The sequence below is a fragment of the Pterocles gutturalis genome, unplaced genomic scaffold (assembly GCF_000699245.1).
Source record: "Pterocles gutturalis isolate BGI_N339 unplaced genomic scaffold, ASM69924v1 scaffold29532, whole genome shotgun sequence".
Taxonomy (NCBI): Eukaryota; Metazoa; Chordata; class Aves; order Pterocliformes; family Pteroclidae; genus Pterocles; species Pterocles gutturalis.
In genome coordinates, this window is record NW_010116353.1 from 4,569 (window position 1) to 21,059 (window position 16,491).

A 16,491-nucleotide genomic window follows, 5' to 3' on the forward strand; every position below is an offset into this window, starting at 1 on the left:
ATTCTAAAATTTGGAGGTCAGTGACAGATACACAAAATCACATCTATCCTATGTCTATTGACTGTTGAATCAGAAATTTATTCTAAGTTTTTCCAGTTTAGTGTTGTCAGTTTTATGCATAATCTTGTTCCACATAATTCTGTGGTAACCTAAATTTTGTGAATCCTTTTCTTTGGCTGTCTCATGTTTAACATTGAAGAGGAATTAAAGCTATAAATAAAGTAATCAGGCATTCCATTATATTGATTTTCTTCCCCCTACTTTCAGGGCTCAAATCTTGCTGTGTACTATTGATCTTGGTTTGAACTTAGTCCTGGAATTCTATATGAAGTGTCACACAGCTGTGACATTATAAATAAAATAATCAGGCATTCCATTATACTGATTTTCTTCCCCCCACTTTCAGGGCTCAAATCTTGCTGTACTATTGATCTTGGTTTGAACTTAGTCCTGGAATTCTATATGAAGTGTCACACAGCTGTGACATTGTACTAACAGACTGCCAGCAGCTAACTTACAGGCTTTCTGGTTGAGGTACCTTCTTAATGGTATGCTGGTTGGTTTTTTTTTTTTTGTTTATATAATTCATAAAACAAATTAGAATTTTAGTCTGTGAAGTTGCAAAGCATCGTTGTTTTGACTTTAGTTTACCAAAGTATTTAGTCTCAATGTGTTGGTTAACTAAACATGAAGTGGTTGGTCCAAAGCCAGTAAATAGGTTAGTAAATGAAACCTGTATTCTGAACATAAACTGTACTTCTGTCATATTCCATTTAGTCCTTTATTCTTGTTCTGCTATGTTATTTTTCCTTTCAGGGATTCTGGTTTTTTTTTGGTTTTTTGTATTTTGTTTTTTTTTTTTCCTTCTATTTTATGTGCTATTTCTATCTGACTTGTCAAAACATGATAGTTCTGAAAGAATGGAACCAGAAATTCCATTTCATGGGATTTATTTGGGTTAGGAAAACAATGAAGTTCAAAAATAAGATGTTTTATGAAATTTGTGAGTCCTTGGTGGTAGAACCTGACACATTCTCAAATGCAAATGTTTTTTGTTGCTCTCCCCGCCTTGCAAATGGCTGTTAGTAATACAAACAGTGTATGTGTGACATTTGTCTCCACATAATTTCTATTATGTAGAAACTTTATGAAGCATTTAATACTGTTGAATCAGGTAATAAGAAATCTGACTTTAAAATATTTGTCTTTTGATCAGTTGCGGCCAAAATCCTTCTGTTTGGATTCTGAACTATGACATCATGGCAAGATTTCGCAGAAGAACATGCATCGTTTTGTTGCTTTTTATTTTGTTTATTTGCTCCATAATGATGGCTTTGAAGACTCTACGACCTGACAGAGCTGGCTTTGGGGATCCATTTGGTCTTGGTTTGTTGCCTGAACTTCAGCAACAGACAGTGCTCTTAGACAGTAAACAGAATTCACTGAATAGAGTTCAAGGAGATACTGTGACCCGCGTCAGTAATTTGCATAGCATGGCAGTCAATACTATGAAAGCATCTATGCCTCCTGTAAACAAGCTGGAAGAAGAGCTGTCTTCACCTAATTATAACTTTCATATATTCTACTATAGTTGGTTTGGGAATCCACAGTTTGATGGTAAATATATTCACTGGAACCATCCGTTGTTGCCACATTGGGATCCCAAAATTGCAAACAATTATCCAAAGGGAAGGCATAATCCTCCCGAGGACATTGGCGCCAACTTCTATCCTGAACTCGGATCTTACAGTTCCAAAGACCCTTCTGTCATAGAAGCCCACATGAAACAAATGCGTTCAGCTTCAACTGGTAATGAATGTTAACGTTTTAGCATGTTGTTCATTTATCCAGCCTTAAATACGTGAAGGAACACAACTGACCAGTTCTTTGATTTTTCTGTGTAATTCTGTAAATGTCTGAAACTGGTAAATGTCTTTGTATTTTTGAGTTTTAATCCCCAACCGAAACCTATGTCTTCAAAGCTGTGTCTGATGAGTGTAACAGCACAGAAACATAAGAACTATGTTTGTAATCCTGTAGGTGCATGTGTTTCGTGACTTGCTGTTAAGCACTGATAACATATGTAGAAAGTACAGAAACCATTGCTAGAATATATTGTCTGTGTATTTTATTTTTGGAGATGAATACTTCAGTTTTAAGAACAGGTTTCAGTAAATCATGTTAATATGGTTATGGAGCGGTCCATTCAAATAGGAATGCTTTTTTTCTGAATTCTTTGTGTGTAATAGCAGTTATGTATTAATTCATATATCAAAGAGCATGTAGGATTATAGCTTTCATACAATTTATATTTTATGCAGTGTATTTATCGGTGTTCTCATTAGCTCTGAAAATGTCTAATCAAAACCTTCTTAAAGTCAGGTACAGTGTAGCTAATTCCACTTTATTTCTTTGTCCAAAGTTATCTTTTTTTTCCAAATAGAAGTTGATGTTCCCTTTCTTAAATAAGATGGCATATATACATAAGAATATTCAATGTTTTTGGTGTCATTCTTTGCTGTTGGGTTTTACAGTCCTTTTTATGTTCATCATCTCTAAAATAAGTAGTCATATATTCTAATATTAAACTCTGAAGAGCTTCTGTAAGTGTAGTTGGAGGAACATGACCAGAACTCATAGCATTATTCAGCACTCTAATCACCTTCAGTTGAATCTCTTTCATTCACCTAAGAACTAAGGTTTGATGTAATTGTTATATTCCCATTAGTAGTGTTTACTTGTATAATTCTTACTTCTTGGTTATTGTGTTCTGATTTTAAGCTAACCTGTGTTCTCTACAAGAGTTAATACAAACACAGGAAATTTGTCAGTAATATGATAACTCCATTAACAGGAACACCAGCAACAGTGGGAAAACTGTTGCAGAGAAATCACAGGTATTAGTGGCACTTTTTTAGTCTTATGTAAAGCAGAATAATCCATGACAGTGTGATGAAAGCAGAGAGGGTACTTGTAGCTTTAGAATAATCTGTGATGTTTCTCGGCCTCTTAATACAAATGTCTAATAAAGCTGAACTGCTGGTCGAAGAGGTGCGAAATACTAGGGTAGGTGTGGGTTTGTTGTTTTTTTAATTAAGTCAGTTTTCCTTTTAAACATCAGCAATGTGAATGAGTAGCTCATGCTTCCTGTGACATACTCTTTGTCACATATTACTGATATTTATGAAAAGTGATTTTTTTTCTGTTGTTATTCTGACTATGGTTTTAAGTACAGTTATTCTCTTCTGTCTAGATTTGACCAACATAAATCATCAACTTTTTTTCCCCAGGGCATTACTTCAGTTGTAGCATCTTTTTTTATAAGTGTTTGTTCATTTTTGGTGTATTGTGAGGTTGACTATTTACAGTCTCTTCTTTTTGTCTCTCAGCCATTGTCTAATCCATGACTACGTTTTACATTCTGTCAAGTAATACTTTTTCTTCTAGCCTTTTTGGAGGTTTTATCAAGGATCTTACAAAAGGAGAAAAATGTAAGTGGTTCTTTCAGCCAATGTTGTATAAAGATCAAAGGCATATAAGAGATGGGAGGAGCAGGAATCTCATGCAGTGCTTCTTTGTATTCTTATATTTTACAATTCTTTCATTATTATTTAATTTCCTAATTTATAAGAGATTAATACAATAGGTTTTACTTCTTGGATTGCTTGGTGAAATTTGTCTTTTTGCACTAGCCTATTTTTGTTGTAGTCCAGTTTGAAGTCCTTCATTTGTCTTGAATGTCTCTGCTCTGGTTTTAAGCATGTTCATGCTATGGTTTTTGGCAACGAGTCCATCCTTTTTAGACTCCTGAAGTGGTACGTTATTTTTTCACCACAGGAAAGAAAATATTAAAGTAGTCTTTCTCAGGGAAAGACCAATGCAAACGTGAATTTAATTTCCTTGATGAACAATTCTGACTCTTGAACTTTTCCCTGTTTTTTTATAGTATAGAAGAATATACAGGAATAGTAACATCCTTATACTATTGAGAGTTACTCAAGCATGTTTTTTTAGGTAACAAATTTAAAAACTAATTTTACATGGTTGGAATGGTGGACTACACCATAGTAACTGCTTTTAGCAAGAAGGAAGATTGTGTGATTACGGTCACTGCTTCTAGTATGAAATGGTGGTTTTGTACTAGAGCCAAAGGTACAATGCAGAAATATGGTGGAGAATAAAGTTCCATAAAATGAGAATCTCTTTCGTCACATGTATAGCCCTCATCTCTTGAATGATCTCTATGTATCTTGTCCTGGGTCTTAACCCAGGACAATCTTGATATTCTCTGGCTGTACTGTGGCATAGCTCTAATGCCTTTGTTGGGAGCATTCTCCTCTTGGTACAACCTGGAGGTTAGGATGCTGTGCTGGAAAGTGGGAGGGAATGGCTCTACTGCTAGGCTTGGGACATTGAGCAGGGATCTGTTCCCTTGACAGATGATCTCCCCACTGTTTGTTCTGTTGTCTTTTAGAGAGAAGTTAAAATCCACTCTGAGAATAGTGAGATTTTGTAATTGCTTAAAAAGCAGTTTGAAATTCTTATTGATATTATGTAGATTTCACATCAAGCAATAAATATATCTTATGACAGTGTTACAACATACATATTATGTGTTAAACAACATAGCTTAAAACTTAAGTTTTGTATTTTCAGGTGTAATAGTGCTTTCGTGGTACCCACCGGGTATGGCTGATGAAAATGGAGAACCAACTGATGATTTGGTGCCTGTTATTTTGGATTATGCACACAAATATAACCTAAAGGTAAAGTCTTTTTAAGATGCCTAAAATAGGAGTACTTAGGAAAGTAAACCTTGCTTGGAGTTTAGTACATTTGACTCATAGTGTAGAGCAGGGAGGCTTGCCATGTAGTGGTGGCTTCTGTTTCTGTCTTCTATTACGCTGCACTTCTTTTGGGTCATAGAAGCAGTTGTAAGTGCCCTTTAATTACACGGAGGTTTGATAAGACCTAAGCGATATTGCCTTATAACTACAATAAATATCATAATCTGCCTTTTTTCTGTTTTGGTTCAGAACTGAAGCTTAGAGAATCTAAGGTATGGTGTTGTGGATTATTTTTTTTAATTATTTATATATAGGAAACAGTTTTTAAAATTAGACAATATATTGTTTTCAAATGAGTTGTGGGAGTTGAGGGAAGTACTACCTATTTCAAAATATTATGGAGTACAATCATCTATAAACTAAGGAACTTTGAGAAAGAAGAAAGACTAACCTCATTTTTTTTGCATTACCACATAACTTGCTGGCAGCTGATCATAGAGGTCAGGAGCAAGCATCTATGAGTAATTAGGAGGGATTTAGAAGTTCTAGTTTGAATGGATGTCTTTATTCCAGAAAGTATCAGGGACACTTGCCTTGGACAGTGAGGTCAGAGGAGTGCTGCTCTGAACTTTAGGTTAGTCCGGGGCGTGACAGAAAGGCTAAATTACCAGCTTCCTGAAATAGATGAAACATCAAATCAGTTAAAGATTACATGGATTGATAAGTAGAATCTCAAATAATTGTCTGATTTTGTTTATTTTTAGAGTAAAACTTTTTCTTTTCCCTTGGGATAGAGAAAACATGCATTGTCTTTTGGTCCTGCTGAGTAATAAATCTGAGTTTTTAAATTATCTAAGCAGCTGTATATGTTTTGTCTCTTCAGGGTGTTGTCTGTACTTGGGACTAAAAATACAGCCTGTAGATGGTTGTTAGTTAGTTGTGCAAGTTGCAAATTTTCAGAGAAATTTCCTGTTGCTACTAGCAACTGTAGATTCTTTGACAAGCAGGAGGGAAGTAGGAGGGTTAAATCAGATACAGAAGTAATTTTGAAACTTAAAAATGCTGTATGAATTGCATTATGTGACATCAGTCGCATATATGTAATAGTAAATTATTTTTTTAAAAAAGTGTTATCCTTCCCCAAAATTTTCAGACCATCTGATGGAGCTTGCTCTCACCTAAAAGAACTTGTTAACATTCAAGTCTTTCAAAGGAGCCAAGGCAAAATGAAATAATCTACCAAGGGAAAATACATGTAATAGTATGGTAGTGATTGGAATATGGATAGAACTGCTGTTACTGTTTGGGATAGTTACTGGAATACATATACTAAATTTAGATACTACCAGTGAATACTGCCTTCACTGCAATATTTTTAAACATTCTTGCACAAGTAAGTTATTACAGTTAAGTGTTAGGAATGTCAGTAGACCAAAACCAACATAACAATTACATTTCTATTGTGTGTGCTAAATACAAGTCTTCTAAAAGATATCTCCTTTTCATTTCCCTGGTTTTGATAGCTGGAAATCGAATATGACATTATAGTACTCTACAACCTGTCCTGTCAGTCCTAGTGATTTAGTCTTAACACTGTATTTAATAGGGATAGATATTGGCTCTACAATGGAAATTTGCTACTGTTGCAGTGTGGTTGAATACTTTAAATGCATTCTGCTTTAAAATTGCTTCTGAAAGACTAGTTGCTTTGAATAATGTCATATGCTCTTCCATTTAATTGTTTATTTCAAAACAGTGGCATTTTTAAATTGAAATGACTGAACGTGTTTAGGTTAAATAATTCCATAAGCTCCGAGTTTGAAATTCAGAGCAGCAGCAGTACATTACATTAGATTTAGTTCCAAGTGTTTATTACTGTTGATAAATCGATAGAATTTTAAATTGAAGTTTTCATATCCCATATCTTAAAATCTATTTGGACACTGAAAACTTTCCTTGGAGAAGTATCTATAGCAAATTTAATGCATTGTTTAGAAATTAAATATTAAAATGTTTCATAGGTTGATCAGTTCTTTGAATAGGTAATATTTTATTTCAGTTTTTAGTTTCTGCTGTAGCTTAAGTTTTCTGAAGCATATTTACTATTCACTGTAGCCTAGGGAACACAAAAGCACTTTTTGCTTTAATGTAAAAACCAAAATATTTACTCTATTACCAAACTTCCTTGGATCTGAAGCTTCTCATCTTAGCAGTGCAGGAGTTGAATTAGGGTCGGATTAGTCTCAAAATAGACTAATGAAAATGTTTTCTGTGTAAAGAAGAGCTGTATTTAATGTGACTGGTACTTGCTTCATACGGTGCCCATGTATTCAATAGTATAAGTTTGTGTTGCTCTTACCATGTTTTCATCTTTCAGGTCACTTTTCATATTGAACCTTACAAAGATAGAGATGATCGCAGTATGTACCACAATGTCAAATACATCATTGACAAGTGAGTGCTTTCAGAATGGTTTCCTTTGGGGTTTATTATATGCTGGTTTAGGGGACTTCTGTCTGTTATCTGAAACTTGGAAGAATATATAAAAATGTGTACTGAGACTGAAGAAAACTGTAAAAAACTTTGTTCATATTTCAGTGGTACAAAACTCTGTTTCTTTCATATCTGAGTTTTACATAGATTCTCAAATGTAAGTTGTTTTCAACGTTCATTAGTATCACAAGTCGTACTTTAGATGAAAGCAGTTAAGTGTTAGCTACTTTATTTATAAATTAAATATGTTTTTACAAACTAGCAGTTAGATCTTTAATATGTTGACCTCTAATGTATAGAATTTATCAAGCTGAATTAAAATCAGCTACTAGTTGTTTTGCTTAGCAATGCTACTTAGACTGTCTTACTTCATACTCAGTCAGAGAATTGCCCTTCAGAGAAAACTAATACCTATAGTGCAGTTTGACACTAAGTTACTAATATGTAGTAATTTAAAGGTTCTTCAGAGATTCATGAGTTAATACTTAAGACAATGCTGGACTGAAAATGGATAGGAATTGCTATGTTTTGAAGTGTATACACTGTCTTTTTAGCTAGTTTTTTAGGAAAAGTCTTGAACTCAGATTGTAAATCAGTGTTTTCCAAATGGCAGATTTTGTCTTAATGATACTTGTTTGCTTTATAGATACGGAGGCCATCCAGCCTTTTACAGGCATAAGACCAGCACAGGCAGATTTCTTCCCATGTTTTACATTTATGATTCTTATGTAACAATTCCTGAAATATGGGCAAATCTGTTAACTGTTTCTGGATCCCAGACTATTCGAAATACTCCATATGATGCATTATTCATTGCACTTCTTGTAGAAGAAAAACATAAGCATGACATTCACAGAAGTGGCTTTGATGGAATGTACACATACTTTGCCACCAATGGCTTCTCCTATGGCTCATCTCATCATAATTGGGCAAGTTTAAAAGCCTTTTGTGATAGTAACAACTTAATGTTTATTCCAAGTGTGGGGCCAGGATATATTGATACCAGTATCCGACCATGGAACAACCACAACACTCGTAATCGTGTCAACGGGAAGTACTATGAGACTGCCTTCAGTGCAGCCCTTTTGGTGCGACCAGAAATTATTTCTATAACATCTTTTAATGAATGGCATGAGGGAACTCAGATTGAAAAAGCTGTCCCCAAACGGACTGGACAAGTGGTTTACCTTGATTATAAGCCCCATAAACCAAATGTTTATCTAGAGCTTACTCAGAAGTGGTCTGAGAAGTACAGAAAAGAACAAGAACAGTGGCTTATGTGAGCTGTTGCTGCTGCAGTTGTTTCCTAACGCATTAAATACATTAAGAAAGAAATTGAGAGCTGAAAAATCTGTTATCAAATGTCTTTAGTATAGATAAGTTCAAATTATTACATCTCTTGAATGTATGTGCACTACTACTGAATTTGAGTTTTGAAGGGTAAAAAGATGATGAGAATATTGTCATTTCTGTCTTATTGGATATTGTAGTCCAAGAATATTCAGGGACGATGCTGAGTTTTTGGTTTTGTGGTTTGTTTTTTTTTTTTTCCCTAAACTTCGTAACTTGCATGCTGAGCTTCCAGAACATCTGCATGTGATAACTCTACATGACCAAAGTAGAACAAAAGTCTGGCACAGTTGTATTTACTTCCTTTATTCTTGTAATTGTGTTTCTAATCAAAGTGATGCTATGATCTAAATTATGTAGTGTGTGGAATAATCCATCTACTGTTTTTAATGCTTTTCACACAGGGAGTTTTTGACATATGACTAGCTTGTAGTAAAAGCTCTGAAGAAGTATGTGTGATGCAGCACTAGTAGGTTCTGTTTAAAAAAAAATATTTGAGAGTGAGTTCCAATGAACTGCTGAAAGTTTTTTAGTTGACTTCCATTTGTTCTCTTTGGTACATGGTGCAGAATTTTGCAGATTACTGAATACTGACCAGTAACATATTTTTTTCTGTGTTACTTTGAATTTAAAAAAAAAAAATTACTTGAAACTGAGAGTGGAAAATCTTTTTTGAGGGTGGGAAAAACCCCTAAACATGCCAAAAATTTAATAAAACTTGCATTGCTATATGTTGTCTGCTAATTGTCTGCAGACAGATCTAGTGTGTTTTTAAAAATGTGTAGAGATTCTAATGCTAGTATCTTAACTAGTCATACAATAAATATAAATGAGAAAATATTTCCTAAAATTATTATTTCGGAGCTGCCTAGTATGGTAGCAATGGCAAAAAAAGAGAAATCTCGGTAGCAATTTAATTTTACATCAGATTTCTATTTTTTACATAGTTCATCTAGTTGTTCCAGGATTCAGGATAGTAGATAACTAAAATCTGGTTGTCGTTCAGATAAGCTTTCTACCAATACTACTTTTTTTTACATTGTGGTGTGGCTGGAAATGACTGCTTTCAGACCTAGGATTCTCACCTTTCAAATGGTGTGATTATTAACTGTTTTTCTACTGAAGCTTGAAAGGATCAAGACATGTCTACTCAGTAATCCTTCTTTTGGCATTTTCATACAACTCCATAGAGAAGTCCTGAACTTTGGAACAGTAGAAATTGCAGTGTTTTGTGTATTTGCAGCAGGTGTTTAATCTGTAGCAAAGTGGCTGTATTTTTTTACCTTTTTTTAAAATTTATTTACAAGGTGCTGATCCTGTGTTTTTAGTTCATATGCTGGAACTGTTGTGACCACTAGAATTCCATTACGGACCCACGGAAGTTATCCTTTTCGCTCTGTTGCTCAGAGTAATCTGTCCATGAAGTTGTAAGGTGAATGTGAGGACTTCTGGTTAAAAAAGAAAACAAAACAAACAAAAAAAAAAGTATGTTTTTTCTAGAAATCTTTGTCATTCCAAATAAACATAAACCAGTTACTACTAATATTTTATAGAGTCTTTCTGGCATGAAAACACTTTATGTATGTTTCACGTATTTACAGTTTAATTCTCTTGTCATTTCTCTGCAGTTGTTAAAGGGATGAGGTATCATGTAATGACCTCAGTGGCTTGAAAAAATATGCAGAAATTGGGTGACAGATACATAATCTGGTGTGTTGAAGTGCGCCTCTACAGCTTTTGGAGTCTTATTAATCTCCTCATAATTTTTTGCATTTTCCATTTCTGTCAAAGTCCTTCTGAAGGAAACATTTACTAATGGTTGTTTTGTTATACTTACTCTCAGGTGGATAAACTGAAATAGACATGGGTATTACCACAGTCACAAAATAGTGTCAGAGACACATGAAGCACTTGCTAGACTTTTACCACTTCCAAGTTAACCACTCCCTTTATTAAGGAAACTGATTTACATGATTTTGCTGTAAGTCCCTTAAATAACTATATGTAATTGTTTTTATAATTTTTATATGTTTATGCTTTTACAGCCCAAAGGGCCCATATATTTATTTTAAATGTAAAGGAATGATTAAGTTTTTGCATGTCTATGTTGCATATATTATTAAAAAATCTTCTGAAAGCAAATCTTTTAAAAGGACAGGTCTCTCTGTTTTTTCCTTGCTTAAACTTTTGTCATGCACTGGTCTTTTCTCACTTTAATTGTCTGAGCTGTTTACTAGTCTTGACAACCCTGCACTCAGCTTTCAGCTCCTTCCTTTCCCCTAGTGGCAGTGCATTTTCTCGGTGGCTATAAAGGTTGCTCCTTTTGTTGCTGTTTGTAGAAATGTTTGGAGTTTGCTGGAGAGTATTGTATGACTGAGGTGATCTACCTTTGTTTAAAATATAATTTATGGTTACAGTGTAATGGATTTTCATTACTCAGAAAAACTTCTGTAATGCTGTAAAGGTATCACTTAGAGATTGCCATGAAGTGGTATGGGCCATGACACACTGGTGTCTAATGGGATCTCTAGAAGAATTTGCAGAATTTCTGTAGAAAAGAATGAAAACTAAGTGCTATAAATTCTTCACCCCTGAGCACTTACTGTATTTTTATGTGCTTGGTGTGTTTTAGAATATAAGTATGCAGCCCAATAAAATATTTCAGAGTTAGGCATTTAATTTGATGATCCTAAAGAGACCTGATGGAATAGCAGCTACTAGACCAACCTGCCTGCACAGTGCTTTCTCTGTACTTAGAACAAAGGTTAGTGCTACTTCTTGTTATAGGGGATGGAGAGCTTTGCTGGTGGACTGCTGCTGCAGTCATGATAGTTTTTGGAAATTTGATTAAAAATAGGTCTGTGGGAGCAGATTTGTACAACTGCAAAGAAATAAGATCGTTACAAGTGCATGGTTATTGGGGTGAGGGAGGAGGGATTAGGTGAATGTGTTTAGGTGATTGCTCCAAGCTTTACAGTTACACTAAAAAAAAAAAAGATACTCCAGTGTGCAACCAGTGTTGGTTGCAATATTTATTTTGAGTTTCAGCTCTGAAATGGAATTTAAGAAATATCTAGATTCTGTTTCACTCTGGCTTCGCACCCCTGTTATTTCTTGACTAACTGAAAAAAAAATTTGTAATGATTCCTTTTAATATTTTTACACTGATTAATTGCGTTTGACTCATCTTGTTATATTATGTTGTAGTACTTACAGTGATATAGTACATTTATATAGATTAGGCAAGAAACACTGTGGGAAGTTTTAGTAGAGAACATGCCATGCTGTGCCTCTGCAAATTCAGAAATTCCTGAGGTTATCGATCACATACTACTGACTGAGTATCCCCAGGGGGGAAATGGTTTCTGAGACAAGTAGCAAGTCTTTGTGGTAAAAGAGAACTACTCTTTAAAAGAAAGTCTATAGGTTCATTTCTGCTTCTGTCAGCTGTGGTCAAGTAAATTTAGTTCTGTGAGCTATCTCAGAACTGAAGCTTAATACATCTCTGAAGTAAGAATTTATGTTAGATCTTGTATAGTAGTGCATGTTTCTCAGATCTATAAACTTATGCTGAATTTTGAGGGAAAGAACGTGTGCATATGCTTACTATTTCAGTGGCAAACTGTAGATTATTGTGAATGTAGTTTCTGTACCAATCAATGTTCATTGTGTTTGCCTAGTGCCTTTCTTTTGAGGTGCCAATAATTTGTCTCTTAAGAGGCTTCTGAAGCAGAAGGGTCTTAGTGAACTCATTTTTATTATGAAACCCAGTATGTATATACTCTGCATAGTTTGAATTAACACATTTTACACATGGCTCTTGGGTTCTCTTGAAAACATTTGAGAGGAGTGTTTTCAGCACTATGTTGCTAGTAGGAGAATGTATCTCTGGGCACATGGACAAGGACGCACTGTAATTTAAGGCACTTTTTTTGTGAATCTTGTGTACCTAAAAAGAGGAAATAAACTATTTAAAGACAAATTATTTACCATGTAATGTAAGCTGAAAATCTCTCTCCCAGTCTTACGGTATTTTACAGGTATTGGTCCTCATCCTTTTACTTGCTTAAGATAGTGTCAATATTTCATTCCTTTTTTATTTTTTTACTTTTGACCAGCATGTTAAATGTTGCATAAACTTCTAAAGTGAGTGTATTTCTAAGACTTAATAGTTGTAATATTCACTAAAGAGAATCTACAAGATTATTGGCACTGCAGAAAAGCCTGATATGAATTTGATATTGTATAGGTATGATTTTGTTGTGAATGGATAGTGTATCTTTGCTATGTATTGAACATGAATTAAAAAAATACATTTCTTTCTTTTAATACCCCACCTGGCTGTGGCAGAGATGCATTTGCTTACATGCATATATAAAAACAAGTGTATATGTGTGTGTCTGTCTATATATTATATATGTGCACATAACTGAAGTCATTATTTTTAAAGTACTATATCATTGTCTTAAAATTACAGTCTGGATTATGCTACTTTTAAGTAAGCAATGTTTTTAATGCCCTATGATGTTTACAAAAAACCTAGTTGCTTATGTATGAATACTTTAATGAACAATAAATATATCCCCAAAAGTGTGATTTAAATGGAGTGTATGATAATATTTTTTTAATAATATGAGTTTAGAAAGTGATTTTTTACTTTTCTATTACAGTATTCCTGTAGAATTTAATTAGACTGAAAACAAAGGGCTGATCACAATGTTTTTAAACAGACAATACTCCTGAAGTTTTTAGAGCTATTTGTATTACATTGTATTAGGCTACGGAGTGAGTTCACTACTACATAGTGTTTCAGGTATCTTTAAGTCCCGAGATACTACTGTGTTTTCACAAAGTACAAATGAAGTGTACACTTTATACAGAAGATTAAGAGGGATGGACGCACAAACAGCCTCACAACCGAATGTTTTACAACTGAGTACTGCGATGGAGTCAAAGAAGTAGTTCTTGCATTCTGCTAGTATATTGTGCTGTTCAGGTATAAAAACTCTAGAAGGTAAATTGCCGTTTTACTTACATTTCACAGAAATGACTGCTCCCTGTAGTTAAGGTAAAATAATTTGCTCCATGATGCAAATGATTTCATGAAAATTTCCTGTCTCAGGAAATCCAAAAAGTAATCAACACAAAGTATACTTGAAATTTGAATTTATGTACGTACCTGTAATTGACACTTTAGTAGGAGACTGTGAAGTACTTCTGCATTTTAGTAGAAAAAATACCTCCTAGGGTATTTCACATGTCACTTCATGTGAATTTAGTAGAAAGAAGGAGATAACACTGAAACAGTATTTATTGCCCTTTTTTTTGTTTATCTAATCTGATCACTTTCTATGCAGTATATGGAATGTATATTCAATAAATTCTTTGTGTGAAAGATAAGGAAGAAAGACTAGGTTCATGTTTGTTTTCTTCAGCTGGGCAGTGTAGATAGAGGAAACAGTAACACAACAAAAGCACCTGTAGGTTTCGGTATTTTAAACTTCAGTTTAGACACATTTAAAATAATACAGTGAAAATAATGGAATATCCAGACATTTAATACAATAAAAATTAGAAAAATTAATTCCCAGACCCTGGTAGATTTGGAGTAAAAATATCTTGAGTTTATCGTAATTGTTTCAGTATTTTACAAATAGAAAGGTTGAGAAAGAATATATTTATCGTACATTGTGGTCATCTTATGGAAAGTTATTAGAGCTCTTTTATGTATATTCTATTATTGCTACTATTCAAAGCTGGCTTAGCACATTCAAGAATGGGGACTTTCAAAAAATGAATTCTGATCTCAGAATATATGTTTTCAAATGGATGCACACACCATTTTTTTTTCCATTTCTACATGAAAAATATAACTGTCCTTGTATGAAAACGGAAATTTGGTGCAGTTTTAAGCAGTTCCCAGATCTGTGCCGATCAGTGTTTGTGAAGTGATCCAGAGTGGCTCCACTCGTAATCCTAGCAGTTAAGCAGTGTGGATAGTCAGTCAGAAGCAATCAGAGTATTCAAGTTCAGTTCCTACAATATTTTATCTAAAAGTATGAGTATAAATTTACTGAAATTTTCATAATCTGAGAATTTTGATAATAATTAAACGGAACTAGTTTCAACAGAAATTATAATGTACCGAAAGTGTACATTGACTGACTAAAAATCCATGGTGGAGAAAATTAAATATTCTGTTAGATAACGTCTGCTGTTGCATTCAGAGCTGATTCACCACTTTTTAAAAACAAAACTTACTTTCTAAATGCATCTCGTGTCTACCTAGACTGTGTGAAAGATACAGTTTTATTTAGTTAGAAGTTTTTAAAAACTTGGAAGAGGTGTGTTGCTAGCTCTGCATAGAGCTAGCACAGTGACAGGTGGTTTGTTGGGTTTTTTTCTCCTTTTTAATATGTTGAAATGAACACTATCAGAGCAGGACTTGGCCTTCAAAGTTGGTTTTATAACTTGAAGTCATTGCTATGGAAACACGGCATGATCTCTCAGGACTGATTTCTCAAACTGCAGTGTGATTCAACAAATAAAGACAAACCCAAACTCCGATTGCTTTTAGAATACTAGTGAAAAATTAGGCTACTAGTTTGTTGTGATTTTAACAGAAGTTTCTTGGAAAATTCTCATGCACTATGGTAGAAAATACTTTTATCATAAAGCTAAAATTGACTACTGGTTAAGATCATACAGCCCGTTAAAGATTGAGAAATATGACTTTATCTATTACAGTATATGTATTTCAACAACACAGTATTTCATAATGTCATTGCCATTAATTAAAATAATTTAGTGGCAACGAATACGTAACACATTGGCACAAAAGAAGTCAATAACCTCGGCAAGCAATGTTAATCTGTTAGTAACAATACTAAGATTTTTCAAGGAAGAAAGAGGTAACCAGCCATTTACTTTGTGAGAAGCTCAGCAGTCTATATTGCCTCGTATGTGATTCTTGGTGAGTACACAAATTTTATTCCAGGTAAGTGAGTGAAGGATCTACTTTCAAAAAATACATTTTGAAGGCACAAATGGAGATCAGCATTAGTTGTACTGTTAGCATACTAAAAGTACATCTGCTTTGCTCTCTAGGTCCAGCCTTTGACAAGCTTCCTGATCTACTACTAGCACTTGGAATTCGTTGCATATATTGTGTACTTTTTTTTAAGTTAAAACATTGGAGAACAATCACAAAGCAAAAAAAAAATGTAAAACTCCATTGCAGTAACATATGACATTGAAAAAGATAAGCTGCATGGAAGTGAGGAAAATAGTTAAGAGATATCAAAGTGATAAAACATCTGGAGGTTATATGCGGACAACATAACTATATTCAGATTATTACACCAATCAGAAAAGATTTTTAAGAGGACTGGATGAAGTTCATGTAGTTAAAGAACCAAATAAAGAATATGTTAGAAGGAAAAGACGTCTTTCAAATTATGATTCTGTCCAAATGATAAAACCAGTAGAGCCTAAGTTCTGGCATTAATGAAGGCAGGCTAAAAAAATCCCCCACCAAACTCAGAGGAACAACTTCCTAAACCTATAAAAAGAATAACGAACCTTTCTTCTCCCCCTCCCCAACAAAGAAAATATAGCCAACCATGGTAGGCAAGACATCATAATATAAAAATACAGTATTAAACAAACAAAAAGACTTAAGACCTTTGTAGTAGAGGCATCATTAATGCATATTTCTAAAACATGTCACAAGCAGACAGAAAGCTGGTAGTGTGCTGGCAGAGCTGAGAGATAACAGCAATAAAAGATGCTTTCAAAGAAGTTAAGGCTGTAGCAGAGAAGTTTAAAGTGTTTTGTGTCTATGTTTAGTGCTCCATGCTGG

At 34.1% G+C, this 16,491-nt stretch overlaps 1 protein-coding gene across 1 annotated transcript; it reads left to right on the forward strand.

Moving 5' to 3' along the window:
* The first annotated feature begins 1,244 nt into the window (after positions 1-1,244).
* Positions 1,245-8,563, forward strand: MANEA (mannosidase, endo-alpha). The gene is made up of 4 exons (XM_010075490.1): positions 1,245-1,809; positions 4,657-4,766; positions 7,165-7,241; positions 7,927-8,563. Exons 1-4 carry the CDS (start codon positions 1,260-1,262, stop codon positions 8,561-8,563), a joined length of 1,374 nt encoding a protein of 457 aa, XP_010073792.1. The 5' UTR covers positions 1,245-1,259.
* Positions 8,564-16,491: the final 7,928 nt, after the last annotated feature.

Bases quoted from the DNA above. Each gene is read 5' to 3' on its own strand.
- MANEA (XM_010075490.1), top strand. From the start codon at position 1,260: ATGGCAAGATTTCGCAGAAGAACATGCATCGTTTTGTTGCTTTTTATT. The intron at 4,767-7,164 runs GTAAAGTCTTTT...TTCATCTTTCAG, and splicing joins CACACAAATATAACCTAAAG to GTCACTTTTCATATTGAACC. The intron at 7,242-7,926 runs GTGAGTGCTTTC...TTTGCTTTATAG, and splicing joins GTCAAATACATCATTGACAA to ATACGGAGGCCATCCAGCCT.